Consider the following 27,695-nt stretch of genomic DNA (forward strand, 5'->3'; position numbering starts at 1 on the left):
CTGCTTCATCTGGTACTTTTCTCCAGACTTCAGGACCTGTGTTCCCTTCTTCCACTCCACTGGGACTCCAGGTTTAGAGATCTCACAACGCAGAGTAATGTTGGCTCCCTCCTCAGCCTCCTGACTTTCCAGCTTCTGTTTGAAGGTTACTGGTTGGGCTGAGCATTTATTTGATGGTTAGCAGTCAGTGGCATGCCATGACATAAAATATATTTATAAAAATGGTACATAAACAAACACAGAACACAAAAGACAATCACGTGACAATTTGTGATTCACGATGACATGCATACTCCAAAACAAACATGTCTAAACATGTATATATAAAAAACTCCATCCATCCATCGTCAACCGCTTATCCTGCGTACAGGGTCGCGGGAATGGAGCCAATCCCAGCTGACATCGGGCGAAAGGCAGGGTACACCCTGGACAGGTCGCCAATCCAAATATAAAAAACTATTTTACATAATTAAAACATTTTTTTTACTCAGACTGACTCTTTGAAAATCCTTCCTACCCTTGATCTTGAGGCTAGCTGTGGTCTTCTGGTCTCCACACACACAGCTGTAGTCTCCACTGTCTTCTGGCAACACTTTGTTGATCAGGAGTTCATTCACAGAGGCCTTCTGCTTCATCTGGTACTTTTCTCCAGACTTCAGGACCTGTGTTCCCTTCTTCCACTCCACTGGGACTCCAGGTTTAGAGATCTCACAACGCAGAGTAATGTTGGCTCCCTCCTCAGCCTCCTGACTTTCCAGCTTCTGTTTGAAGGTTACTGGTTGGGCTGAGCATTTATTTGATGGTTAGCAGTCAGTGGCATGCCATGACATAAAATATATTTATAAAAATGGTACATAAACAAACACAGAACACAAAAGACAATCACGTGACAATTTGTGATTCACGATGACATGCATACTCCAAAACAAACATGTCTAAACATGTATATATAAAAAACTCCATCCATCCATCGTCAACCGCTTATCCTGCGTACAGGGTCGCGGGAATGGAGCCAATCCCAGCTGACATCGGGCGAAAGGCAGGGTACACCCTGGACAGGTCGCCAATCCAAATATAAAAAACTATTTTACATAATTAAAACATTTTTTTTACTCAGACTGACTCTTTGAAAATCCTTCCTACCCTTGATCTTGAGGCTAGCTGTGGTCTTCTGGTCTCCACACACACAGCTGTAGTCTCCACTGTCTTCTGGCAACACTTTGTTGATCAGGAGTTCATTCACAGAGGCCTTCTGCTTCATCTCGTACTTTTCTCCAGACTTCAGGACCTGTGTTCCCTTCCTCCACTCCACTGGGACTCCAGGTTTAGAGATCTCACAACGCAGAGTAACACTGTCTCCCTCCTCAGCCTCCTGGCTCTCCAGCTTCTGTTTGAAGGTCACTGGTTGGGCTGAGATTTTATTAGCTGGTTAATAAGCACTTGCAAGATATGAAAAAACACAGACACATGTTATCATTTGTGCAAAGCACCAGCTACCAGGCCATGCCAGCACCACCTAATTGTTGAGCTGTTTTGCCAGCAGATTCAGCACTGCTTTTGTGGCCCTGCAGATCCAGCCTAACATGTGCCACCTACAGGCAAGAAGAGTAACAGCAGCAGAAGTTTAAAATTTAATTATCTAGACATGGCAATGTGTGCCATCTACAGAAAGGAAGGCAATAGCTGAGGAAATTGTAACACTAGGGCCACTTGGAGGCAATGGGTGTTACAAGGGCAGACCTTTATTTATGATAGCTACTGACTGTTTGTATGGTTGAGGTTTTCTATTCAGCATTTTTAACATACAAAGTGTATGAGTTGTGTGAACTGGGGCATATCATCTGCTAAATACTGGGTAAAGTACAGAGCTCACAACAGTGTTGTGTCCTCTGTCTGCGAAGTGAGTGGATTAAAGAGGTCAAAACAAAATGACTTAACAAGATCAGCAACGGAGATTTATTATGCTGTGTGTGGCTTAGTAGGTAAAGCAGGTTGCCCACTAATCGGTGGTTCAATCCCAGGCTCCTTCAGGCTCCATGTCAAAGTGTGCTTGGGCAAGACACTGAACCCCCCATTGCCCCCGATGGCTGGTCCATCGGTGCATGAATGTGTGTGTGTTCTGTTTGAGCACTTAGGCTCAGTGTATGAATGTGTGTAAATGGGTGAATGCAACGTAGTGTAACAGCGCTTTGAGTGGTCGGAAGACTAGAAAGGTGCTATACAAATACAGAGCATTTACATTTACATTTGGTTTTGAATATCTTAACTATAAACTTATTGAAATCATTTACATATCTGTTGTTTATTGTAGAATAGGTACCACTTAACAACCGACAATTTTGGCAATGTGACAATAAACACTATGGTTCAATTGTCTGTAGGAAAGTGCCTGAAAAAGCTTATTAGCCACAGGTCACAGATGTTTACAAAAAGAAATATGTCAAATAATAAATGTATTCTCAAGAACAACAAAGGTGAGTTTGTGGTGTTTTACAGCCATAAAATGAATTATGTTTTAATTTGACTATTTAACATCATAAAAAAAATAACAAAAAACCATAACACTCATTGTCTTCAGGTGGCAGAAGTGTCATAACTGACGCAGCTATAACATTCTTTGCCTTTGGGTGGTGACATGTCATTTCACATCTGCATTTCTATATTGTCGCTGCTATTATTTTACCTTCCTAGAAGCAAGACAGGTTAGCGTGTGGAGACCTGGTCTGACAACAACTGTACAGCTCCACTGTGTGGATAATCTAAAGCCTGCAAAGTGTAAATGTTTTTGTTTCTAAGTTTGTTGCTTTACATCTAAAAATATCAACAAAAGAGGAAAATTAAAGTAAGCAAGCATGTGATTTATGTATTGCACATAATAATATGTACAACAATCCATTTTTCAATTGTTCAAAAACTTAACAAAAAATTACAATAATGATGAGATCCTGCCAAAAACAAACTTGTCACCTACTAATCCTCCTACCCTTAATCTTGAGGCTAGCTTTGGTCTTCTGGTCTCCACACACACAGCTGTAGTCTCCACTGTCTTCTGGCAACACTTTGTTGATCAGGAGTTCATTCACAGAGGCCTTCTGCTTCATCTGGTACTTTTCTCCAGACTTCAGGACCTGTGTTCCCTTCTTCCACTCCACTGGAACTCCAGGTTTAGAGAGCTCACAACACAGAGTAACACTGTCTCCCTCCTCAGCCTCCTGGCTCTCCAGCTTCTGTTTGAAGGTCACTGGTTGGGCTGAGCATTTATTAGTTGGTTAGAAGTCAGTAGCATGCCATGACAAAAAATATAACAAAATATATATATATAAAATGGTGCAAAAACAAACATAGAACACAAAAGGCAAGCACTGACAATTTGCCTTACATGATAACATGCAGACTCCACAACAAACATGTCTAAATATGTACATATAAAAAGTTATTTTATAGTATTTTTTAAAAATGGTACTCAGACTGACTCTTTGAAAATCTTCCTCCTACCCTTGATCTTGAGGCTAGCTTTGGTCTTCTGGTCTCCACACACACAGCTGTAGTCCCCACTGTCTTCTGGCAACACTTTGTTGATCAGGAGTTCATTCACAGAGGCCTTCTGCTTCATCTGGTACTTTTCTCCAGACTTCAGGACCTGTGTTCCCTTCTTCCACTCCACTGGGACTCCAGGTTTAGAGATCTCACAACGCAGAGTAACACTGTCTCCCTCCTCAGCCTCCTGGCTCTCCAGCTTCTCTTTGAAGGTCACTGGTTGGGCTGAGCATTTATTAGTTGGTTAGAAGTCAGTGGCATGCCATGACAAAAAAACAGAAAAATATATATAAAACAAAAAAAAATAAATACAGAGAAGTTGCAATCCACAAGCATGACATGTAGACTCTACAACAAACATGTCTAAATATGTACATATAAAAAGTTATTTTATAGTATTTTTTAAAAATGGTACTCAGACTGACTCTTTGAAAATCTTCCTCCTACCCTTGATCTTGAGGCTAGCTTTGGTCTTCTGGTCTCCACACACACAGCTGTAGTCCCCACTGTCTTCTGGCAACACTTTGTTGATCAGGAGTTCATTCACAGAGGCCTTCTGCTTCATCTGGTACTTTTCTCCAGACTTCAGGACCTGTGTTCCCTTCTTCCACTCCACTGGAACTCCAGGTTTAGAGATCTCACAACGCAGAGTAATGTTGACTCCCTCCTCAGCCTCCTGGCTCTCCAGCTTCTGTTTGAAGGTCACTGGTTGGGCTGAGCATTTATTAGTTGGTTAGAAGTCAGTGGCATGCCATGACAAAAAAACAGAAAAATATATATAAAACAAAAAAAAATAAATACAGAGAAGTTGCAATCCACAATGACATGTAGAATCTAAAACAAAAATGTCTAAATATACACATGTAAAAAGTTACTCTAAACATTTTTTTTAAAACCCTACATATACTGACTTGAAAATCCTCTTCCTACCCTTGATCTTGAGGCTAGCTGTGGTCTTCTGGTCTCCACACACACAGCTGTAGTCTCCACTATCTTCTGGCAACACTTTGTTGATCAGGAGTTCATTCACAGAGGCCTTCTGCTTCATCTGGTACTTTTCTCCAGACTTCAGGACCTGTGTTCCCTTCTTCCACTCCACTGGAACTCCAGGTTCAGAGAGTTCACAGTACAGAGTAATGTCGGCTCCCTCCTCAGCCTCCTGACTCTCCAGCTTCTGTTTGAAGGTTGGCGGCAATGCTGCACAACCAAGTTGTCATTACTTGTCAATCAGGGGAAATAAATCGTTTTTAAAAGGTATTAACAAAACACTAGCTCTCCCACTGTACAAAAATAAAGCCAAAATATCACAGATATGAGCGCTGCCATCAAACAACTAATTGAATAAAGCCTTACAACTAGAAAAATAAACAGTTGAACCTAAATCAGCATGATTAAAAATGCCCATGGAGTGGATAAACACACAAAACATTCCAAAGCATTGCCGAAAAGACTTCATGAATCCATACCGGTGACTTTCACAGTTGCAGATGTCTTCTGGTCTCCACACATGCAAGAATAGTCTCCACTATCTTCAACCTTCAAATTCTTAATTTGAAGCTCACAAGAGGTGTCCTCCTGCTTCACCTCATACTTCTCTCCAGCTTTGACAATTTCAGAGCCCTTCTTCCACTGAACATCAGTCGCAGGTTTTGATAACTTGCAGCAAAGTGTCACAGTCTCCCCTTGCTGTTTCTCTTGGTTCTTGAGCTTCTCTTTAAAACTGGCAGGCAGGGCTATAATAAAATGAAGAATGACTTGATTATGTAAAACAGGGTGTTGCATGTTGTTTGGTTGTGATGGAGGATAGAAAATGATTAGAGGCAAAGATGATAGGTGCTCCAGTTATCCAACGTTAGTCTAACAGTTGGACTGATGTTCCTTTTGATGAAGGTTGAACTACAACTATGCACTTTATCTAAAAACAAAAACAAAGTCTCTCATTACAATACTACATAATGAAATCCTTTTTGAAATGCACTATGGATTACCAACAAAATAAACATTCGTTTATGCCGTTCATAATCCTTTCAAAACAAGGCAATGCATTTGGGAACAGGTCACTTTAAAAGACATGCTGATGGACATCACAATTTGTGGATGTAAAAACAGCCTCTCAATCATGAGAAAAAATGTGATATAGTAGTGCCAAACAAAAGAGCAAAACAGATTCTTACAATCCAAAATACTGACAACAATTCTGAAAAAGATAATACAAGAAAATCAAAAATAGAAGAAAAAACAAAACCAAAAAACATATTGTCCGAAAAGGAATTGGAAGAAGCATAAGCTTATTTAATCCTACCCCATCCCCACTACTCATGAATAATCATCAAATTGGCTTCATGTTCATATCATATCCTATCTTAACACATTCTTTACAATTTGCACTGCACATCTGGAAGATCAATAGGACTGACACAATGTAGCAGATTCTGCTTCAAAATATTTGTTTTTTCAACTACCACCACTAACTAGCCAAAGCAAAACCAAACCAAACTATGAGTCAAGTCAACACATCATTCATCTCACTAATCACAAAAAACTTACAAAATACATTAAATGTGGAATTCTCACAGGTTAATCCTTCTAAATATTCAATTTCAGATGTCAGATATTGAGGGTCCGTTCTGCTAATGTTAACAAATGTTCTTAAAAATAGCTAGCAGCATCTAAGTAATGATTATTTATCAATATCAATATTTATTATTAATTTGTGTCTTTCAAAAGTAAGGCATACAGGACATTTAATATTCAAATAACTCTTCAAACTGAATTTATAAAAATAATCAGCTCTGCATGACAAAAACTTACCTCAAACTTGCATACATACACACTTAAGTACTTACCATTTACTGTCACCTTTGCCATGCTTTTGGCAGTGCCCACGTCACAAGTGTAGATATCGGTGTCTTTTTCCTCCAGATGTTTGATAGTGAGAGTTAAGACCCCCTCCTTCTGGGACATCACATATCGACCTCCAGCCTCGAGCTCTGTGTGACCTTTGAGCCATATCACAGTGGATGGGGTTTGTGCAGTCTCACATTGCAAGGTCACGGAGCCTTTCTCCTCTGCTTGGCTGTCCTTCAGCGCTTTAGTGAATTTATGGATCGGCTCTGTAAAAAGAAAATAACCCTTGTTACAATTTTAGGCACACTATGATATCAGAAAATAAGATAATCCCAGCCCTGGTTCTTAGCTTTTTACCACAATCTCTAAATAAGTATCTGAAATGCTCTAACGCCGTCAAAAGATGAAAAGTGTAGCAAGATCGAAGTATGTTAATATGGAATCCTCAGTCTTACCACTGATTTCCAGCTTGGCTTTGGTAGTTGCACCTCCAACAACTTCACAACTGTACTCTCCAGAGTCTTGAGCAGACACAGTATGGATGGTCAGCTTCATGACCTTATCATCTTGGCTAATGTCATACTTCTGGCTCTTTTTGATGGCTTTGCCTTCCTTGGCCCACTTTACAGTGGAACTAGCCTGAGTTACCTCACAGGTAAACACAGCATCTTCACCTAGAACAACACTGACACTCTGTAGTCCTTTTGACACGGATGACGCTTTGCCTGGGGGGGAGGGATCACAACATGTTTATTTTAATACTTTTAACTTTGGCTATTTTGTCTAGGCCTCTTTAAAAATAGTATGTAGCTTACCTTCAACTGTTAAGGTTGTTTTGGAGCTCAGGTCTTTAATATTGAAGATCACCTCTCCAGCATCAGCAGGAGTCACATCCTTTATGTTCAGCATGTACTTGCGTCCTTTAGTGGTGACTTTAAAGCGACCTCCATTTGTAATGGTTTGGCCATTAAGAGTCCAGGAACACTCTTCTGTGCTCTCACGAGATAAGATGCACTCAAAGCTACACGTCTCTCCCTCATTCACCTCAGCTGACTTCAGCCATTTGGTAATTCCAATGCCAATCTCTAGATTTGGGACAGAAAGCACAAGTTGGTGATGATGCCGAACAATACCATTTGTATGATGGCTAACACTGTAAAACTGCATTTCCCAAACGACTGTACCAACCTCTCACAGTGACCTTGGCTTTAGAAACCTCAGTTCCAAGATCGCAAGTATACTCTCCACCATCTTCTTTGGTAACGTCTTTGATGATCAGTCCCAAAGCCTTGCCTGTGTGAAGGAGCTCATACTTTGGTCCAGCCTTCAAGACTTTACCTTCTTTTCTCCATGTGGGAGAAACCCTGGGCTTGGACGCCTCACACGCCAGAGTTATCATGCCTTTCTCCTCGCCAATGACGTCATCTAGAGACTTGAGGAACACAGCGCGCTTCTCTGGAGGGGAATTGAGAAAGTAAAGAATGACAGAAGGTATATATTATGTTCTCATTTGTTCTCTTTTGGGTGGACTGGAGTAAGAAATCCTTCAGAGCATGTAGCTGAAACGACTGATTTCCTGCATTTTTATTTTGTGTCCTTATAAATGAAGTGCACGACCATTCTTACCTTTGACCTTAAGTTTCACAGACTCCTTCACCTTACGGACTTGAAAGGTGATAGTCCCCCCATCCTGAGGTGCCAAGTTCTTCAGTGTGAGCTTGTGAACCTTCCCTTCATGAGCGATGGTGTTGACTTCATTGGTGAAGAGCACCTTGTCATTCAGAAGCCACTGTACCTCTTCATCCACATAGTTAATCTCACATGTGAACACTGCATCGCTGTCTTCATCAACCTCTGTGTCAGCCAAGTGCTTGGTGATCTTGATTTCACGCACTGTACAGAAGAAACAAGACAGATTTAGTTTGAAGACCACTTTAATCCTAAACCATTATAAAACAGCTGCTTTATGGGATGGTTTAAATAAGAAAATGCACTCAATTTTGTGTGGTATTCAAAGGTTTAGACCTTCAACAGTAAGTGAGCCTTTGGTCTCAGCAGGTCCAGACTGACAGCGGTACTCTCCACTGTCTTCCTCAGTCAGCCTTTGAATGGTAAGTTGAGCCCTTGTAGCATCTTGCTTCATGTTATACTTGTCAGATGCTGCCAGAGGTACCTGACCTTTGAACCATTTAACCTCTTTAGGAGAGGATGAGAATTTGCAGGAGAGAATGGCTGAGCTTTTCTCCTTCCCCTTCACATCTTTGATGGGCTCTGCAATCTCAAGCGGACGCTCTAAATGTGAGAAACAGTATATAATTAGACTCAGCTGAATGATTCTGAATAAATGTATCAACAACAGAGTCACAGTACCTAAGTAACTGTGGCCAACTGTTGTATAATCATGATTCAACCCATTTACCTTTAACTGTGAGCTGGGCTAAAGATTTGCTCTTCCCAGCACTAAACTGCACAGGTCCTGTCATGGATGCTTTGGTCTTTTTGAAAGTGAGACGGTGCATAGTGCCCTCTTTCTCCATTTCAACATCAGCGCTCTCCTGGACAGCAACTCCATTCAGAGTCCATGTTGGAGGTTTCACCAGTTCCACACTGATTTCAACTTCAAAAACAGCTGCAAATGGTTCTGTCACTTCTACTGAACTAAGCTCCCGCACAATGCTAATGGACTGCTCTGGAGGGATCATGAAAAGAGAATGATTTAGTTAGAAGTCAATTATATCATTCCTTAAAATAAAAGTAATTAATTTATAGTAAAGGACCATACAAATGGTTTAGCCTTTTTAAAAACCCACATCGAATTACAAATCCCATTTATTTTTGCCCAAGGCTGCACTAGTTGTCAGAAATCAAGAAAAGGCATCCAATAGATAATTTTAGTTATATAGAACCAATATTGTGCTTGTGTAGTAACAATCATCTTGCAGGAACTTAAACCTTGTTTGAAATAAGTAATACATGAGTGAGGACAGGAAACAATTTGTTAAAGGTCATAGAATCCTTTGTAAAATGTTCAGTAGTAACATAATGTAAACAATACAATCTTATGGATCCGTCAGACTTATTTTTTTCAGTTGTGACCAACGTACATACCATACGGGACATTTAAACATAAATTGTTAGCACTCATGTTGGACAAATTATATAATGGAGTCACTTTCTAAATTACTTCAAACCTAGTTTGGCATTTCTGTACTGCAATTTTTTGTTACTTATTAGATGACATTAACACCAATTTATCATTCTAGCTCTATTATACGGACTGTGTGGTTAATGAGAACTAAAATGTTCCCATTCTTCTGTATGATCCTCACTGTCTGTGTTTTAAAACTTAAATATGAACTGTGTTTTACATATTGGGTATTCTTTTGGGAGCTTCAGCTAAATCAAACAATCTTTCATATTATCTGCAACCAATGTGATAATTCACTATTTCTAATATTGAAGATGTGTTCGAAATGATACATTTGACTTAAAAAGTCATTTTGAAGTAAAAAGTCATCATATAAATAATAGACAAGCAATTACTGTTCATGCAGTACAAATAATGGCCAATGTTAATATTCTGCAAGGATTCTTTTTTTGTCCTTTCTTAAAGCCTCTATACACTGAAACCAAGACAGCTAAATGGAATTTAGCCATCATGAAATTTATTTTACATCTTTTGTTTTTCTACTGTGACATGTCCAAATATTTTCTTTGAAAAAGGCCTATTTGTTTTCCATGGACTTTACTATGACCTCACGTATTTGCCACCAAACGTCAACCTGAGCACCTGCGTGGGTTACTTCACCTGCAGTGGCAATACAGTTTTGTTAATTTCTTACTTGCATAAATCCTTTTTAAATATTAATTAGTATGTTAATTTATTTAGTAGGTCAGGCTTGCTCTAAAATGGATAGACAGATAGATAGATAGATAGATAGATAGATAGATAGATAGATAGATACCTCATTGACAAGGAGTCTGATGGCTTGTTTTGTGTAAATATTTTGAATATTTATACAGTCCTATACATAACTGCTCTACATTTGATAAACCTGACACTAAGCTTACAATCAATCTTTGTCATCTTTCCATCATGTTACCTTCCACAAGTAGTTTACAGGAAGTCTTGTCATCAATGGCATCACATGTATACGTGTCTTCATCTCCGGACTCCACATCGTTAATGGTGAGTTTTCGGTACACGTCTTCACTTTTGATCTCGTACTTCTTGCTGGGTTGGATCTCCAACTTGTTCTTGTACCACTTCACCTTTGCGCTGGCACGTGACACTTGGCATTCAAGATGACCACGATGCTTAAACATCGCTATCTTATCCCTGAGTCTCTTCACAAACTTGACAGGCAGCTCTATAGCAACAATATCACTGAATCAATCAAAACTATCATGTATGTGTAAGGAAGATTAAAGGCACTTATTGCCAAGGCATACCAAATCCCTTGCCTAAGCTCACTATAGGACAGGTAATGTTAATTATTAAAGTATGTTACGGCCAAAGCAAATGTAGCTAATATGTAACGGAACATGTGCTTTTGAGGTCAATTCCAATATTTAATTTTTTTGCAAAAGCTAAAGCAGATACCAAGAATCTTGTAAAGGCACTACATTAAATAAGAATTACTGTGTGCCAGTCATTTTTGTTTATATATAAGTTGCTGTTTGATTGCAAACATATAGAAACAAGAAAACATGTGCATGTTGATGCAATTTAGAGCAGCTTATGGTCAGCTGATAGCAACATATGCTATCTAATCTGTAACAGAATTTTTCTCATACCCCTGGAGATTTCCAATCATCAAATGACCCCAAAATGTCTAGAATTAGTGGATCAGTCAAGAAAGAAAGTTATGACAAAACCCCTTGATAGAAATCCTGAACCTCAGCTAGTTGTGTTTCCTATGCCATCAGGCCTCAATGAGGCATAACAATGTACATGCAAGTTGCAACTGGATTTTCTATCTCACCAATATTGTCAGAATGATGCACTTTGTTTACTCTTTTAGCAAAACAACATTTCATCTAACTTTAGTGTGAACTTTTACATTTGGCTCACTAAACCAGTTGAAATGTTGAGATCTGCTTATAAAATTACCCAGATTTTTTGTTTTAATGCAAACACACATGAGGTTTAAAATGTGCAGAGGTCTTTTTTAACAATTACTTGCAACAACTTTTGTCATAATGAACAGAAACAATCCATTTGCAACTACATCTGAACATTGTAACATAATGGTTAGCTAATCCATGCAACAATATACAGTACATCCATGGTTATGTGATTTCACATAACAGTATATATGCCGCATATTTGTTTACCTTTCACTTTAAGTTTTGCAGTTGAAGAGGCCTTCTCAGCTGTGAATTTAATCTCACCCATATCTTCTGGGGTAACAGATTTAAACAGTAGTACATAGGTTCTGCCTGGAATAAGAAATAGACAGCTTGTAGTAATAAAATATTAGGTAAATCTTGCATGAATAAACAGGTAGTTCAATCACACTGATTTACTAATTTCCCTGAGGCATTACCCTCTTGTCTCATCTTGATGTTGTCACCGACTTTGAGTTTGATACTTCCTTTGTACCACTGGTAGTCCACGTCATCGTGTGAGATTTCACAAACGAACGCAGCACTCTCCTTCTCCATCACCTCCACATCCTCCAGCTTCTTAACAATTTTAACATCTCTGGCTGCGGGGAAAAAAATCTTGATGATGTTTCTATATGTTGGAAATGTTTAAACTGTACCCTACATAGTACCTGACCGATTTGTGTGTTTCATGACATTACTCATAATTACCATTAACAGTGAGCTTGGCAGAGGTGTTATCGTCAGCAGTGCGACAGATGTAAGTGCCAGCATCTTCAGGGGTGCACTTGTTGATGACCAAAGTGCGCTTTCGGCCCAAGGAATGAATGCCAAAGTTTTTCCCTGGTTTCAGTTCCACATCATTCTGCAGATTTATATATATATTTTAAATGTTACATAATGTACTTCACACATTTTTAATTGTATTATTTTACTCTGTAGACAGTAACTGCAACAATAATTCTCACCTTGAACCACTTAACGTCTGCATTTGTTCGAGACACTTCACATTCAAAGGTAACCTTCTCCTTCTCAGGCACACTGACATCCATAATGGGCTTGGAGATCATAGCAGGAGGTTCTGTAGAATCAACACACGTTGGTCAAAATGTGACTGGACTGTGACTCTTGTGGCAGAATGGGCTTGGTTGGCCAAGACCCTAGTAACGCCGGAACCAGTCCTTACCTGTGACAATCAGTTTGCCAGAAGAATGTACTCCTTCTGCTTGGAAAGCAATAGTTCCTGCATCTTCCCTCTTGAGATTGGACAACGTTAAGGCATGCTTTTTTCCAAGGGCTGTGATACGGCAGTTCGCCCCTGACTTTAACTTGGCCCCATCCCTGGTCCAGGAGCCTTCAACATCAGCCTGGCTGAGTTCTACTTCAAGAGTCACTGTCTCTGTCTCATGCGCCTGGGTTTCTGTTAGGCCCTTTATTACCTGGATCTTTTTCACTGAGGGGAGGAGAAGGAAATATTTCAGTGTTAATATGCAATCACAGTTTCCTAGCTTGTAACTCAAAATGTATATACAAACAAACAAACATTACTGAAGAATGACATTCTGTTTTTAGTGTTACGATAGGTTATTAAATACTGTGTAAGGCATGTTAAAAAAATGTAGTTGTGGATCAGTCTTACTCTCCACACTGAGTTTGGCGTGGGTTTTGTCATCCAGAGTTTCACAGGAGTAGATGCCCCGGTCAGCGTAAGTCACACTCTTGAAAACCAGAGCCTGCTTAGCTCCGTCTACTCGAATCTCCATGTTTCCTGCCGGCTGCAGCACTACACTGTTCTTCATCCACCTCACTTCGGCTGATGCCTTACTGAGCTCCACCTCCAGCTTCACTTCACTCTGCTCCTCCACGGTCAGGTTTTCTAGCTTTTTCTTAAATGTCACAGGCTCATCTAATTGGGGAGCAAAGAATTCTCAAGGTTAATAAGAAAATTAAATGACTTAACATACTTAAAACTAATATTTTAAGGGAATAGAGATAGTAATGCATGTTCTTACGTTGCACTTGTAGGGTAGCGTTGCAGCTTTTGCCTTCTGCGTCAACGCTAATCTCTCCAGCATCTTTTTGGTTAACAGAGGTGATGGTGAGTGAGTGACTGCTGCCACCATGCTCAATCTTATACTTGGGCCCAGCAGTGATGGGTATACTGTTGTGGAACCATTTAATGCTGACGTCCGCTGGGTTGACAGCACACTTGAAAATGGCATCCTTTCCCTCCATTGCAGCCACATTGTTCAGTTTGGTGGTCAGCCTCACTAGTCTGGGTGCTGAAAGGAACGAGTCACATCAAAGCAGACTGAAAAAGTTTCTACCCGTAAACTGTTTTTTTGATTCACAAAATTATTCATTACCTTTTGAGGACACTTTAACAGAGGTCTTGTCATTTCTACAGCCACAGCTGTATTCTCCTTCATCTTCTTTAGTCATGCCAGTCACAGAGAGAACCCGCTTTGCACCATCTGTCCTGACACAGTACCTGCCTCCAGGTTTAATCTCATGACCATCATGCTGCCAGACAACATCTCCTGAGGCTTGATTTAGTTCACACACCAGGCTTAGTGTACCTCCCAACTCCACGGTAGCAGGTTTCAAAGGGACAACAAACTTTAAGGCTGAATCTGAAATGAAAACATGGGAGGTAGACATCAAAACAAAATATTGCATCTGAAGAGGTCTGTACAGCAATTTTCAAATTGTTATAAACAATTCTATGCCTTGCCTTTAACTTGAACTTTGAACTCCAGCTTGTCGTCAGCAGTTTGACAGGAGTATGATCCACTGTCTTTGGATTCGGTGGATTTTACTATCAGGGTACGAGAAAGGCCATCTTTTTTCATTTCATACTTGCTGCCCTCCTTGAGCTCCACACCATCTCTAAACCACTTCACACTACCACTCTCTGCGGTCAGCTCAGTGGTCAAAACAATGTTTTTACTTGCTTGAACAATACATGTGTCCTTGACAAGCTTCTTCTGGAACTTGACAGCTGCATCTAAAGAGAAGTAAGAGTGTCTTTTCAGAGCGTTGTGCAGAGAATTATCAATCATTTGACAAAATTAATTTTATTTGAAATATATTTCACCTGTACTCTGCAGCTTAAACACCAGCTTCTCCATTCCAGCCTCACATGTGTACTCTCCAGCATCTTTTTTCTCCATTTTTTCTATCACCAGCTCACGAAGCTTGCCCTTTGTCTCTGTGTGGACTGCTTTGCTGGAAGTCAACAGCTTGCCATCCTTGTACCACTTCACCTCGCTCCTGGAATCAGACACCTCACAGCTCAGGGTGGCTTTCTGCGAGAGAGTAGCTTTCACCTCCTTCTGGACAGACTCCTTATTAGAGAAGCCAGGTGGGGCTTCTGCGGAGCAAAATGAAAAATGTGATGTAAACAAACGCATCATATCAGTCTACCCCGGAAAGCATGAAAAGACAGATGATTGAATGCAAACCAGGGGAAGAAAGTAGAAAAAAATCAACAAACACTGCTACAAATCAAATAAGACAAATTCAATTCACTTTTATAGACTTCCGAAAATACTAGCGACATTGTATTACTCGTACCTGCCACCTGTATCTTAAAAGCCAGCTTCTCAGTCCCAGCCTCACAGATGTACTCTCCAGCATCCTTCTTCTCCACACTGTCAATCACCAGCTGGCGACTCTTGCCCTTTGACTCTGCATGGATGGTCTTGCTGGAGGTCAGCAGTTTGCCATCCTTGTACCATTTCACCTCTGTCTTGGTATCAGCTACCTCACAGCTTAGAGTGGCTTTCTGGGAGAGAGTGGCTTTCACCTCCTTCTGGACTGACTCCTTGTTAGAGAAGGCTGACTTCAGTTGGATCTCTGCAAAAGTATTAATAGAGAATGTCATGGCATTGCCCCCGCGCTTTTGTGAACTACTGTTTCAGTATGATACAATCCAAAATATAAGCAGGAAAATTGCTTGTAACATCAAATAAAATGGACTGATGTGCCGCCAAGAGCAGCAAACTGTATTTAGTTACATACTGTAAATAATACTAAAATCAAGAACAATGCAAATATTTGTGATTCCAACATTCTACAACATTCAACCCAGAACAGTGGTTAAGCAAAACTTAAAGTTGAAATCGTCCACTGGAGCTGTTTTTGGTCTACTTCACCCAAAATTGTGAGCCAAGCAGAGATTCAGCTTTAAACTAAAAACACACAAATCACATACACTACTCCAATGGATTCCTCATACCTGTTGCCTGCACTTTAAATGACAATTTTTCAGTTCCAACTTCACAGATGTACTCTCCAATGTCTTTCTTCTCTACGCTGTCGATCACCAGTTGACGAATCTTGCCCTTTGACTCTGCATGTATGGTCTTGCTGGAAGTCAGCAGCTTGCCATCCTTGTACCATTTCGCGTCTGTCTTGTTATCAACTACCTCACAGCTCAGGGTGGCTTTCTGGGAGAGAGTAGCTTTCACTTCCCTCTGAACAGACTCTTTGTTGAGGAAAGCGGATTTAGCCTGGATTTCTGTAGAAGTAACTGTAAAGGAATGTGGTGAAGAGTACTATTACCTATACAAAAAGGACTCGACACCACACCACAGACAAAGCTTTGACTTCACTGCACAAAAGCAAACAGACCTTGCAGGTGCAGTGCACAAAGTAATAAGCTCTGTAACAGCATGTGAAATTGAGGGAGACATTGCACTTTGCAGTCATAAAGCAAAAGCAAATTGTGTAACTGCAAGTTGCCACAGACAGGCACAATTAGTAGATAAAAAACAACTCATTTAGAAATAAAAAAGGCCAGATCAGTGACCAGGAACTGACAAACAACAGAGCCACAAGACACCAGAGCTGCCTCAGCAAACAAATGCTACAAGAAATCAAAGCATGACGCTCAGCAATGGGTAGAGGCAGCAAAACCCAAAATATTTGCATAATTTCCACTGAGACTCCAAGTCAGTGCTGGACTATACATGACTGAGCATAGCATGCCAACTATCTCATAACTGAAGCAACCAACAATGCAGCCAAACTCAATTTGACATTTACAATCACAAATCAGAGGAGACCACAGACACAAATAGAAAACAGTATATAGCCACCAGTTTCACACAGTAAATGTCTTTTTTATCTTTTTTATAAAAAAAAGCTAGCAGAAACAATTGTTTCTAAACATTATCTAATAAGAATCAGTTACAGCCTTTTGTGTTTATTACAATGCAGTTACCCTTGTATGAAACTAAAATGCATCTACAGTAATCTTTATGTTTTACATGCTAGATTTTTTTGAATGGCGTACCAACAAGTAACAACAACATGTAGGATTTCATCATCTCAATTTGGTATTTATGAAATGTGCTGCATTCTCCTTACCTTCCACGTGTACTTTAAACAGCAGCTTCTCAGTCCCAGCCTCACAGAGGTACTCTCCAGCATCCTTCTTTTCAACACTGTCTATGACCAGCTGGCGACTCTTGCCCTTTGACTCTGCATGTATTGTCTTGCTGGAGGTCAGCAGTTTGCCATCCTTGTACCATTTCACCTCTGTCTTGGTATCAGCTACTTCACAGCTCAGAGTGGCTTTCTGGGAGAGAGTAGCTTTCACGTCCTTCTGGACAGACTCCTTGTTAGAGAATGCAGACTGGAGTTGTGTGTCTGTGAAAGAGACCATGAATGTGGATGACAGAAACGTTTCTCTCTGTCCATTGTATGTTATTTGTTAACAACTGCATCAGTCAACAGAAATACTGTAAGCCTGTTCAGTCCTTTTCCCTACCTGCTACCAGGAGTTTGAAGGCCAGCTTCTCAGTCCCAGCCTCACAGAGGTACTCTCCAGCATCCTTTTTCTCTACGCTGTCGATCACCAGCTGGCGACTCTTGCCCTTTGACTCAGTATGGATGGTCTTGCTGGAGGTCAGCATCTTGCCATCCTTGTACCATTTCACCTCTGTCTTGGTATCAGCTACCTCACAGCTCAGAGTGGCTTTCTGGGAGAGAGTAGCTTTCACGTCCTTCTGGACAGACTCCTTGTTAAAGAAAGCTGACTGGGCCTCTGAGGATAACATCAATGACAAATACAGTGTTACATACTAGAGACATCTAATTGAAACATTCTTCAGGGCAGCTATATTAAAAATGAATGATTTAGTCTCCCAGGCAAACCCCATCATTTATATTAACCGTATAAAACTGAAAATATTTGTTAAATTCTATATATGAATTAACAAATCAAGCAGCCCTACCTGACACAAATATGTTGAAGACCAGCTTATCCCCTCCAGCTTCGCATGTATACTCTCCAGCATCACTCTTCTCCACCTTTTCTATCACCAGCTGACGAGTACTGCCTTTTACTTCTGAGTAAATCGTCCTACTGGATACCAACAACTTGCCATCCTTGTACCATTTCACCTCTGTCTTACTATCCGAGACATTGCAACTAAGAGTGGCTTTCTGGGAGAGAGTCGCTTTTACCTCTTTCTGGACCGACTCCTTGTTGGAGAAGGCAGCTACGGCTTGAGTTTCTGAGAAAAACATAAGGTGAGGAAAAGTACAGTATATCTGTGATGTGCAGTCAAGTGTTGAATGGTACTACAAAAGCATGATAGTCTTACCTTTTATCTTGACCTGGAATGTGACTTTGTCTGCTGCTGTCTCACAGGAGTAATGTCCTTCATCACTTTTCTTGGCATGCTTGATGATGAGTTTCCTTTGAGTCCCTTTGGAGATGAAGGTAACTCTTTGGTCCTCAGTGAGCTCCACTTGATCTTTTCTCCACACAACGGCCGCACTGGCAGGAGATACCTCACAGCTCAGCTCAAGATCTCCTTTAAGTAACGATGACAAACCCATGGGACCTCTGGCTTTGTTCAGGAACTTGGCAGGTTCATCTTACAGAAAAAGAGATATAAATTGAGCATGTTTTTAATTAATGACATTTCAATTGTAATAAATGTTTTTGTGTTTTCATACAAATAAATATCAGTGATGTAGTATTATTGAGTAGTACACGTAAAATATTTAAGACATTAATTAAAATCCTTCTGATATATGAAATGTACACTATCTCACAAAAGTAAGTTCACCCCTCACATTTTTGTAAATATTTGATTATATCTTTTCATGTGACAGCACATCAGTGCTCATGTGTAGGAAGAGCATGAGTTGGGGTAGCACAGTAACACTTGACTTGACAGCTAATAAGCAAATGCTAGCAGGCATCAGAGCAGATCACATTTCAGTATGCCACATGGTTTGAGACAAACTGCCTACATTACGTTGGCTTGTTGCACACACTGAGGCCAGTTCCTATTTCGAAATCAGTGTTGCACCGAGAAGAAAACACTCCATTCTAGACAGACTGTTGACTTTGCTCTGTGTTTAGGTCAAACTGTAAAACTGTACATAGCAATGATTTTGATGAGCGTACCTTTAAGGGTGAGCTTCAGGGGCATTCTGTCGTCAGCTAAAACACACTCGTAGATGCCCACGTCTTCCTCTGTAACATTGTGTACCATCAGGATCCTCTTGCGGTCCACGATCACATATTCATACTTTTTTCCCATTTTCACCTCCCGCCCATTCCTCATCCAAACCACCTAAAGAAACAAACACAGTAAACAGTTTTACCAAAATAGGCATGGTGAAGTAAAAGCAAGGGTTAAAAGAGTACTTGCTGACTGATCCAGTCAAGTAGAACTACTGTTACTTCAGTGTTACCAAGTTAGAGTACTCAAATACAAAAGTGTCTCCTTTGAAGACTATTCTGGGTAACAGTAACATAAAATTTAAAATAAAAGTAAAGCTGGAAATGATGTATGATCCCATCACAAACCTGTGCATCATAATCCGACACCTCAGCAGTCAGCTGAGCAGTGGCTTGGGCACTGCAGGTGATCACCTCCAGCAGATCTGACTTGTTAGTGAACCTAACAGGAGGAACTAAAAATACAGTTGTCGAGTAAGAAGGCATTATTGATTTGCTTTGAACAAAAAATTACAGAAAAAAACAATGGCCTTCAATTAAAAACAAGGCTAAGAAAGCTTATGCACTACAATATATTAATATGATATAGAGCATTTTCTTTTAAATGGCTATGCGTGCGTACCCTTCACAGATAGGATGCAAGTGCTTTGCGAGCCTCCACCCACAAACTTCACTTCAGTTCCGTTCATTTCCATGGTCACGACACGGATGAGCAGAGTATGTGTGTTCTTGGACCTGGTGATGAGGTAGTCGGCGCCACTGCGCAGGAGGCGGCCATTTAGAGACCAGAAGCCAGAACAAACAGCAGACAGCTCCACGGAGATAGAGAACTCCTCACCAATGATAGCAGTGCTGTTCATCAGACCTTTCCTGATTTCAGCAATGGGTTCTGGAGACCAGACATGAGAAAATAGCACTTGAATGCACACAACAGCACATAGCCATGACTGACACATGTCACAGAGACATCAGTCTTACCTAGGTAGAAGCTTCCAGGCACCTCCAGGTAGGGACTCTGGCCAAAGTCATTCATAGCAGAGATACGGAATTGGTAGCTGGCTTCTTCGGTGAAGTTGCAGATGGTGATCTCTGTTGAAACAATGGTTTCTCCAGCATTGCACCTCTGCCATGTCTGAGCACCAACCTTTCTCTTCTCCACAATGTAGCCCTTGATGGGCACAGGGCGGTCGCTATCAGGAGGAGACCACTGAATGGTGATGGATGATTCAGTCTTGTTCTGCACCACAGCATCGACTGGGGGATCGGGAGGATGCTTCCTTGCAGCTAGAGCAGAAAGAGTGACTATTGTTTATAAGATCAGTGGAGCATTGAGTGATTCTGTTGAGTGTTTCTACATTTACAGATGCTGACGATTCTTGTCAGTTATAATAATATCTTGTTTACTAGCTTAATTACATGTTGTATGAATTGTTTAGATCAGGTTTTAAACCAGTCCAGCTTAACCCTTTTTTTTTTTACAATTTAAGGGAGACAAACCCAAGGCACTCCAAAGCCATATAGTCTAAGTTTAAAAGCCTGTGTTCGAATATGGTTAGAGACCAATCCATTTCAAAACACGACTATAAGCATCCTGAAGAGAATCTATGTTTTATGACACTGTTTCATCATCTATTTGGAGGTGAAAACAAAGCTGATCCCATCTCCACTGTACAACTTGTATATGAAATTACTGATTTTTATTCTTCTATTACATTTAATAAGTGTTGCTATTTGGCAACCAACCTTTGTAGTTGTGTTTGTAATTGCACAAGTTACATCAGAGTTAAGTGCTTTACATGGGGTATTTATAATACAATACGATTCATTATATTATTTTGCTACAATTATTTTGTGCATCCCATTAACTATTTCATATTTTGCTTCAAGAGAACATAAAAATAATACAAAAAATAATAAAATAATGCAACACAATTAAGATAATTACCAAAAAGTACTGTGTAAAGTTTGTTTTTTGTCATTAAAGCCATTGTGAAAATGATACAAGCAGGTCAGAACATACAATAAATGTGAATTAGGCGTCATCCTCACCAGTGACAGAGAATCGAGTGGAAGTCTTGCAGTCTCCTGCCACAAAGGCCACTTCTCCGGAGTCTTCTGCCTGGCAATCTCTAATTGTGAGTGTGTACTGTCTGAGCGTGCAGGCAATGGAAATACGGGAATCTTCCTTCAGCTTTTCGCCTTTACGGGTCCAGTAGGCGTCCGGGCAGGGATGCTCCAGCTCCACGCAAAAGATGACAGTGTCACTGACAGGAACTATTGTCCTCCGAGGAAGCTTCTTTGTAATGTTGCCTGGGATTTGAGAGGAAGTAGACTTTACGTTAAAAAAAGCATTCAGTTCACAATTACTCTTGATAATAGCACTGTAATGATGGCACATAATATTTAACAAGAAATAATAACTCAACCATACCCAGGACAGTGAGCTCAGCCACAGTGCGACTGCCCTCTTTCATCTCGCAGATATAAACACCATCGTCATTAGTGGTGACATTGTGTATGGTGAGACAACGTAGTGTGCCTTCCTGCTCCATGCGATATTTGGTATTTTGCTCCAGCCGTGTTTCCTCCATGAACCAGTTGGCCTGGGTGGCACTAAGAGGCACCTCGCACATCAGCATGGCTGACATTTTCTCTTGCACCTCCACGTCCTGAAGCTTCCTCTTGAATGGCACCTTAGGTTCTGACACAATGAGAAATAACAGAATCTTCAGGTTACACAACCTTATGGTTTTTGCATATGTACTGTCAACCATTTTCCAAACTTTCTATATTAATTTCCCCATGACTTAGGTGTAGTTTAGCCTAGGGCAATGTTAAAATCAAACTTGTTTGAGAGATAATCCATCCCTTTGGACATTAAATCTTTATGATGTTGTGTATTTAAGGAAACTTAGCACTGACATTATTCTTTTCATTACGTATTTTCATGTTTAGATTTTTTATTTTTTTTTATTTAATTAAATAAAAGCTATTTTGGTAATCAACTATAATACCTTGGTTGATAGTATCATCTTTCTCTGTGTCTCTGTGATGCGCTTTGTACTTTGTTTTGATAAATGCTCTATAAAAAAACAAAAGTTTATTATTATATTATAATTAAATAATCATTACCTGGAAGGTAAGAAATCATTCAAAAAAACTTTCAGCATGCTCTAGGAAATTCTAGTAATTATAATTATTTCTAAAGATAATGAGCAAAAATATACAAATACTGTAATATACAATCCCTGTAAAAGATTTTACTGTTTAAATTTACATGACTTTAATGTGAACTAAGGTTTCAATGTGCTTACTAGATCCACTATTTCAATGGATGTTGCAGAGAACACCTTGTACTTGTTGGATCCCCTACTTCTCGGTTTTCCTACTGTGCTTTGAACCACAAATGAGGGTTAGAGTTTCAAACTATATCCATAACCAACTTGGGATCTCAGCCAACTGTTTTAACTTTAGGAATCAAGTGTTGAAACATGTGGAACTCCACTCTGAGTTATGGGTGAAGTCCACTGGGTTCAGTAAATCACTCTAAAAGGTATCTAAAATAAATGTAATATTTACAATGTTTCCTGTTATGTACCTTCCAAACGACAAGTGAGCTGTTTTCAGCTTGGCAATTGACTATTTTTACTTGGAGAAATATGAGGTTGCACAAAAACACTGGACATACACTTCAGAGAGTACAAGTTGGTGAGATACAGTTTGGCTGAAAACTGAATCTCAACTTGTAATTTAGTCAGAGCCGTTGACAACATAGAGTAGGCCTACATACTAAACTTTAACAACCCTTAACAGTTATTTACTTTGTTCCTTAGTATTACAATGTATAAGTGCTTGGTAGCTTATCTTCCCAGGAATGTGACCGACTTGTATTTGCGCCAGGACCCCACTTTTCATTTCTATGTGATGTATGATAATCCAACATAATGTTGTTAAATTTAATGTTACACAAAGTGTGTTGTCTATTTTGGTGATATTTGGCCAACTTTTTTTGTCCAGACAATTCAGTGTCAGTAGTTGTGAACTGTATTTGTTGTTTTCATTACCAATATTTTTTTATTTATTGTGAATATTGCAAATGTTCCCTTTAAATCCAGCAAACTAGCAAACTGCAAGGCAAACATCAGAACTATCCATTTTCTTGCAACAACAACAGACAGGTACATCAGTGATGCAGCCCTCATCAGACAACAAACATAAATCTATAACCCTGTAATTTTGTCCCTTGGGACATTTTATTCCTCAGGGAAGTCACATTAGTAGTGGTGCCAATGTGCTCCTGTAAGTGAGTGACCATCTTAGCAACTGTGAACTACTCATCACTGGCAGAAAATAGATGCAACACAACACCCTCCTCAAGAGGATGAGCCAGAATTCAACCTTGTTGTGAAAAGCCACTCACATTTTGAGAGGCTCAAATGAGGCTTTGGTATAGTGATTTGGACAACACTTACATTGGTGCAGCTGCCAAAAATGTGTTTATCCAACGAACATACAGCTTATTCCTCTTTGCCATAAACCTGAACGTTTATCGCTATTAAAAACACATTTGAGCCACTCTTCTGCACTGGGTGACCTGTTCATTCAATGTAATTAACATAGGCACTGTATTTTATGTTGAGTAAATTACACATACAATCCTGCTGTCATAAATACTTACTACAAAACCAAATGTGTATTAATTTGCAGCTCAAAATAGTCCCAACCAATAAATTCCTTTTTGAGTAATGTTTGCTTAAAATTACAGTGCCCAGCTTTTAAATTACTACAGTATATTTATAAGCCATTTTTTGTAGTAAGTGTGGTTTGGGATGGTAGAAGAGCCCCTTACATATGTCCTTGTTGATGTTAGTAATAACTATGTTGATTTTTTTGTCGGTTTTTTATGTTTTGTGCCTGAGGACGCCCTTGAAAATGATATGGTGCATTTCAAGGAGTTTATCATCTAATTAAACAAAGATTTATGTCTTCAGTGGAAACCAACTGGCTTGGGATCTTAGGGCTGGGTGCCACAGTCATGGTAGAGAGGACGGGAAGTATTAAGAGAAAGATCATGGAATTTTTTAATATTATGGGGAAAATGCTATAAATGATGGTCTAGAGTGACATTCTTTATGATGTTATACGTGCTGACACGTGATATAATCCAGAACTTGCCTCTAATAATAGCTTATTGTAGAGGATTCTCTTAAATGTGAACAGAAAATGCATCACTGTGATGAATGTAGCTTTTTCTTACCTTTGACTGTTACCAACACAGCGCTGTAAGTCTGCCCAGCCATATTGGTGGCATTACAGGTGTAGAGACCATTATCACTCTGCTTGCAGTACAGGATCTTGAGGATGAAGTTCTCAGCTTGGTCCTCATAAATGACATGCCTGCGGCCCTCGCTGATGTTTGTTCCATCCTTCCTCCAGATAATGTGGGGTTTAGGGTGACCCGTCACAAAGCAGCTGAGTTTGGCATGTTTGCCTTCAGTCACTGTGCAGGTGCGGGTGAACACACCTTTGGGCAGCTTTGCCAGCACAGATGCCCTCAGCTCATGTTCCAGACTCAGAGAACTCAAACCATCTCTGATGTTGACTGTGGAGGAGGAAGAAACAGAGGAGTTGCTTTCTTCAGTGCGATAGATAGCGATATCCTTCTTCATTTCCTCTTTGCGCTTCTGTAGGTGAGAGAGGAGGGAGGTGTGCTTGTCTGCAACCAGGTGGTGGGAATCCTGGGCATCCACAACGAGAGCTGCTGCAGCGTGTGATCGGCCAACAGCGTTCTGGGCCCTGCAGGTGTAGGTGCCGCTGTCTAGGTTACGTACACTTTGGATCTTTAAGGTGCTGCTGTCACTGTTGGAAACAATCTTGATACGGTTAGTCTCCCCCAAGTAGCGCCCGTCTTTCTCCCAATCAAAGTTGGTTTCAGGGTAAGCTGCAACCCGGCAGTGGAAAACAACATCGCCTCCCAAACCTACACGTGCAGAGGTAGGCTTAACCATGAAAACAGGCGCCCTCTGAGCCATTTCTGTTGGCAGGGCCACTTTCAGGGTTACAGCAGCATAAGCTTCCCCAACGCTGTTTTTGGCCCGGCACATGTACTGGCCACTGTCTTCCAGGGTTAAGTCATAAATGGTTAGGCGGTACACATTCCCATCCTCCACTGTCTTGAAGCGCCCCCCAGATGTCAGATTCAGCTTGTCCTTTTCCCAGGTGATCCGTGGGGTCGGGCTGCCGACGATGGTGCAGCTCAGTGTCGCATCCTTGCCTACACACACCGAGAATGCCTTTGGGCGGGTGAGAAACCTGGGGACTCCTCCAAATAAGTTTTGATCCATTGTTTGTTCCTGTAATCAAAGACCAAATGTGAATATTAAAATACACTATCAGTCAAGGGTTCGCAAGAAAATAATATGCAATACTATACAGGATGTATCACAGTTGTTTAACTGCTTCTACTAATTTTCATAGCTGGCAAAACTGCAGGTAGTAGTTTGATATGGTTTGCTCTTAGCTACAAAACACCAACATCATTTTTTAGTTACTAATCAGGTACAATTATAATTAAATGATAAAAATGCAGTTTTATCATTTAATTTAATAAATGTTTAGGAAAACAATAACAACAATAAACTGTAAAAAAATAAATAAATAAATAAATAAAAATAAAAATTAGACTACACATTTTTTATGTTCATACAAAGTTTGTGACACTCATTTTAACAAATTAATAAAAAAAGGTTTTACTTTACTTTCTGACCACACATTAAATTGCTAAGGACCCCTGTAAAATGCACCCAAACCACTGTGCGTTGTGGCAGTTTGTTGAGTGCATTCTATAAATATGTTATGCTATGAAAATAGCCACAAATTCACAGTTCAGATCAGAATATTTATGGCTGGCACTTACAGTAAGTCTCAGTCAGCCTACCCTCCTGTCCTGGCCCTGCAGACATAGATTTTACTTCATGCCATGCAGTCTATGCAGTAGGAAGGTAGATTAATTACACAACAACACCTGAATTCCCCTGTAACAAGGTCAAACAGAGCAGATATGTGCCTTTGAAAGGGCGACATTTGCCAGCTTTGTCACCTCTGTCGCTTGAACCGCCTGTCCCAAAAATAACTTCAGCTGTCAGACCCCGTCTCTGTCCATTGCCATTTGTAGAAGCGAACAGGACATCAGCTGTTTGATAAAGCTCCCACTTCAGAAACATAACTTCATATCTCCCAGTGACCGTTTTCTATACGCTAACTAAAACGTCTGCTGGACTTCAATTAACGTTGTAAAATTGGAGCATAAAGCTTGTAGGCTAATTAGCTATTAAATAACATACTGTTAGCCAAACTGGAAGTTGTGACGTTAGCTAGGTTAGCTTCACTTTAACTCCAAGCAGCAACGACAACTGTTAACCGTTACAGGTGTGAAAGTTTAGAAGCCTATAGCCTATAGTTCAGTTACCCATACACATTCCTGTTGAAATTCATTGGAAAAACTGCTATAACTTAAGTCAAATTTTCTGTATAATAATTATTGTAACATTTGGTATTAATGGTATTATCATTTATTTGCCTAACGTTACTTTTTCACCTTGATTCTTCAGCTACTCAGGTAAAACGGCCGCTGAATCATGTGGGCTAAAACGTCAGTTGACCGTCAGGGTTTCCGGATGAAAGTCTATTCCGATATTGTGTTTAGAAATCCCAAATCCCCCCCAAAATTTCTTCTTTGTGTTCAAATATCCTTGAAATGGTTGTAAATCCAGGGCGGTGGAACATCCCCCAGTCTCCTGCGGTGGGCGGTTGACTAGACCACTTTTTTCTTTCTTCCCCCGTACCTCCTGATGCCAGATAGCTGACGTGCCTATTTTGGCGCAGCCTCCTTTCCAAAATAGACTTGTCATTTACTGTGGAGATAGCCTGTTGGTGAGGTCGGGAAAGAGGGTAGACTGGGCTGGTCTCTGCCGGGCTGCACACTGCTGCAGGCTGCACGCTATAACTCAGTCGTTAACAACTCATAATAAGAGTTTTACTACCAAAATGGCTTACACCTGCAGTGGTTCTTTCAGTAGCAACATTTTTATGTGTAACAGGTCATACATAAGCAGAATTTAATGGGCCTACATACTATAGGCCTAATTGTGCACCAATTTACCATTTTATCTTAATAATGTTCTGGTTGCTGAGAAATTAGACCAAAATCCCATAAAGAAAGTCTGTAAAATACTGTACTTTACTTTTTCATACTTCATTTATAGGCTTTTCTGTAATTTTAATTTCCTCACACAAAGGTCTAAATACTGTTCCATGGCCTTCTCCACATCATAAAGACAAAGTAGAAAGAATTCTTTATTTTTCTGTGTTTAAATTATGTAGGAGCAAGAGCTAGATAGCATCCAAAAATTGGGAGTGTATTCCTTTTTAAATAAATTGCTTAGAGATGGGTTTTTAAAGGAGGTTGTGACATTAAATTCAAGCAATGGTTGGTGAGATGTAGCCTTTCAGGCCAATAAATAAACTGTGTCTACTGGAATTAGCAGGCTAATCCCCCTATGTGTAATTAATGATCACTCTTTTTGTGTAACTGAACTTGAGTCACCCGACTAGAATCATAGTGGAGCCCGAAATTTGTCTATAGTTCAGGACTATGGATGACTGTAGACTCAACTCGACAAAACCACAAAACAACTGCTCACGCATTAATATGTGA

The 27,695-nt window shown here is 40.1% G+C and overlaps 1 protein-coding gene across 29 annotated transcripts in view; it reads right to left on the reverse strand.

The window, feature by feature from the left end:
• obscnb (obscurin, cytoskeletal calmodulin and titin-interacting RhoGEF b) overlaps positions 1 to 26,857 on the reverse strand; it is a 64,497-nt gene extending 37,640 nt beyond the window's left edge. For 18 of the 29 annotated variants that reach the window (XM_046051763.1, XM_046051758.1, XM_046051750.1 and 15 more), the window contains exons 1-40: positions 26,577 to 26,853; positions 24,237 to 25,332; positions 21,411 to 21,680; positions 21,029 to 21,289; positions 19,958 to 20,263; positions 19,602 to 19,868; positions 19,328 to 19,434; positions 18,923 to 19,091; positions 18,108 to 18,383; positions 17,736 to 18,017; positions 17,270 to 17,545; positions 16,867 to 17,148; positions 15,734 to 16,027; positions 15,070 to 15,351; positions 14,591 to 14,866; positions 14,228 to 14,500; positions 13,860 to 14,126; positions 13,506 to 13,775; positions 13,133 to 13,399; positions 12,680 to 12,946; positions 12,462 to 12,574; positions 12,205 to 12,358; positions 11,934 to 12,095; positions 11,722 to 11,826; positions 10,488 to 10,754; positions 8,804 to 9,073; positions 8,410 to 8,676; positions 8,011 to 8,277; positions 7,573 to 7,839; positions 7,200 to 7,469; positions 6,840 to 7,109; positions 6,384 to 6,650; positions 5,004 to 5,270; positions 4,468 to 4,734; positions 3,985 to 4,251; positions 3,496 to 3,762; positions 2,984 to 3,250; positions 1,144 to 1,410; positions 518 to 784; positions 10 to 158 (exon numbers count right to left, since the gene is read on the reverse strand). In XM_046051763.1, coding sequence (XP_045907719.1) covers positions 10 to 158; positions 518 to 784; positions 1,144 to 1,410; positions 2,984 to 3,250; positions 3,496 to 3,762; positions 3,985 to 4,251; positions 4,468 to 4,734; positions 5,004 to 5,270; positions 6,384 to 6,650; positions 6,840 to 7,109; positions 7,200 to 7,469; positions 7,573 to 7,839; positions 8,011 to 8,277; positions 8,410 to 8,676; positions 8,804 to 9,073; positions 10,488 to 10,754; positions 11,722 to 11,826; positions 11,934 to 12,095; positions 12,205 to 12,358; positions 12,462 to 12,574; positions 12,680 to 12,946; positions 13,133 to 13,399; positions 13,506 to 13,775; positions 13,860 to 14,126; positions 14,228 to 14,500; positions 14,591 to 14,866; positions 15,070 to 15,351; positions 15,734 to 16,027; positions 16,867 to 17,148; positions 17,270 to 17,545; positions 17,736 to 18,017; positions 18,108 to 18,383; positions 18,923 to 19,091; positions 19,328 to 19,434; positions 19,602 to 19,868; positions 19,958 to 20,263; positions 21,029 to 21,289; positions 21,411 to 21,680; positions 24,237 to 25,323 — 10,476 coding nt within the window. In that variant the 5' untranslated portion in view covers positions 25,324 to 25,332; positions 26,577 to 26,853. Of the gene's footprint in view, positions 1 to 9; positions 159 to 517; positions 785 to 1,143; positions 1,411 to 2,983; positions 3,251 to 3,495; positions 3,763 to 3,984; positions 4,252 to 4,467; positions 4,735 to 5,003; positions 5,271 to 6,383; positions 6,651 to 6,839; positions 7,110 to 7,199; positions 7,470 to 7,572; positions 7,840 to 8,010; positions 8,278 to 8,409; positions 8,677 to 8,803; positions 9,074 to 10,487; positions 10,755 to 11,721; positions 11,827 to 11,933; positions 12,096 to 12,204; positions 12,359 to 12,461; positions 12,575 to 12,679; positions 12,947 to 13,132; positions 13,400 to 13,505; positions 13,776 to 13,859; positions 14,127 to 14,227; positions 14,501 to 14,590; positions 14,867 to 15,069; positions 15,352 to 15,733; positions 16,028 to 16,866; positions 17,149 to 17,269; positions 17,546 to 17,735; positions 18,018 to 18,107; positions 18,384 to 18,922; positions 19,092 to 19,327; positions 19,435 to 19,601; positions 19,869 to 19,957; positions 20,264 to 21,028; positions 21,290 to 21,410; positions 21,681 to 24,236; positions 25,333 to 25,895; positions 25,932 to 26,078; positions 26,098 to 26,576 lie in introns of those variants that run through there. The other 11 variants (XM_046051767.1, XM_046051766.1, XM_046051764.1 and 8 more) reach the window with 9 other exon arrangements.
• Between the last annotated feature and the right edge of the window lie 838 nt (positions 26,858 to 27,695).

Source organism: Micropterus dolomieu, linkage group LG06 (assembly GCF_021292245.1).
Source record: "Micropterus dolomieu isolate WLL.071019.BEF.003 ecotype Adirondacks linkage group LG06, ASM2129224v1, whole genome shotgun sequence".
NCBI lineage: Eukaryota > Metazoa > Chordata > Actinopteri > Centrarchiformes > Centrarchidae > Micropterus > Micropterus dolomieu.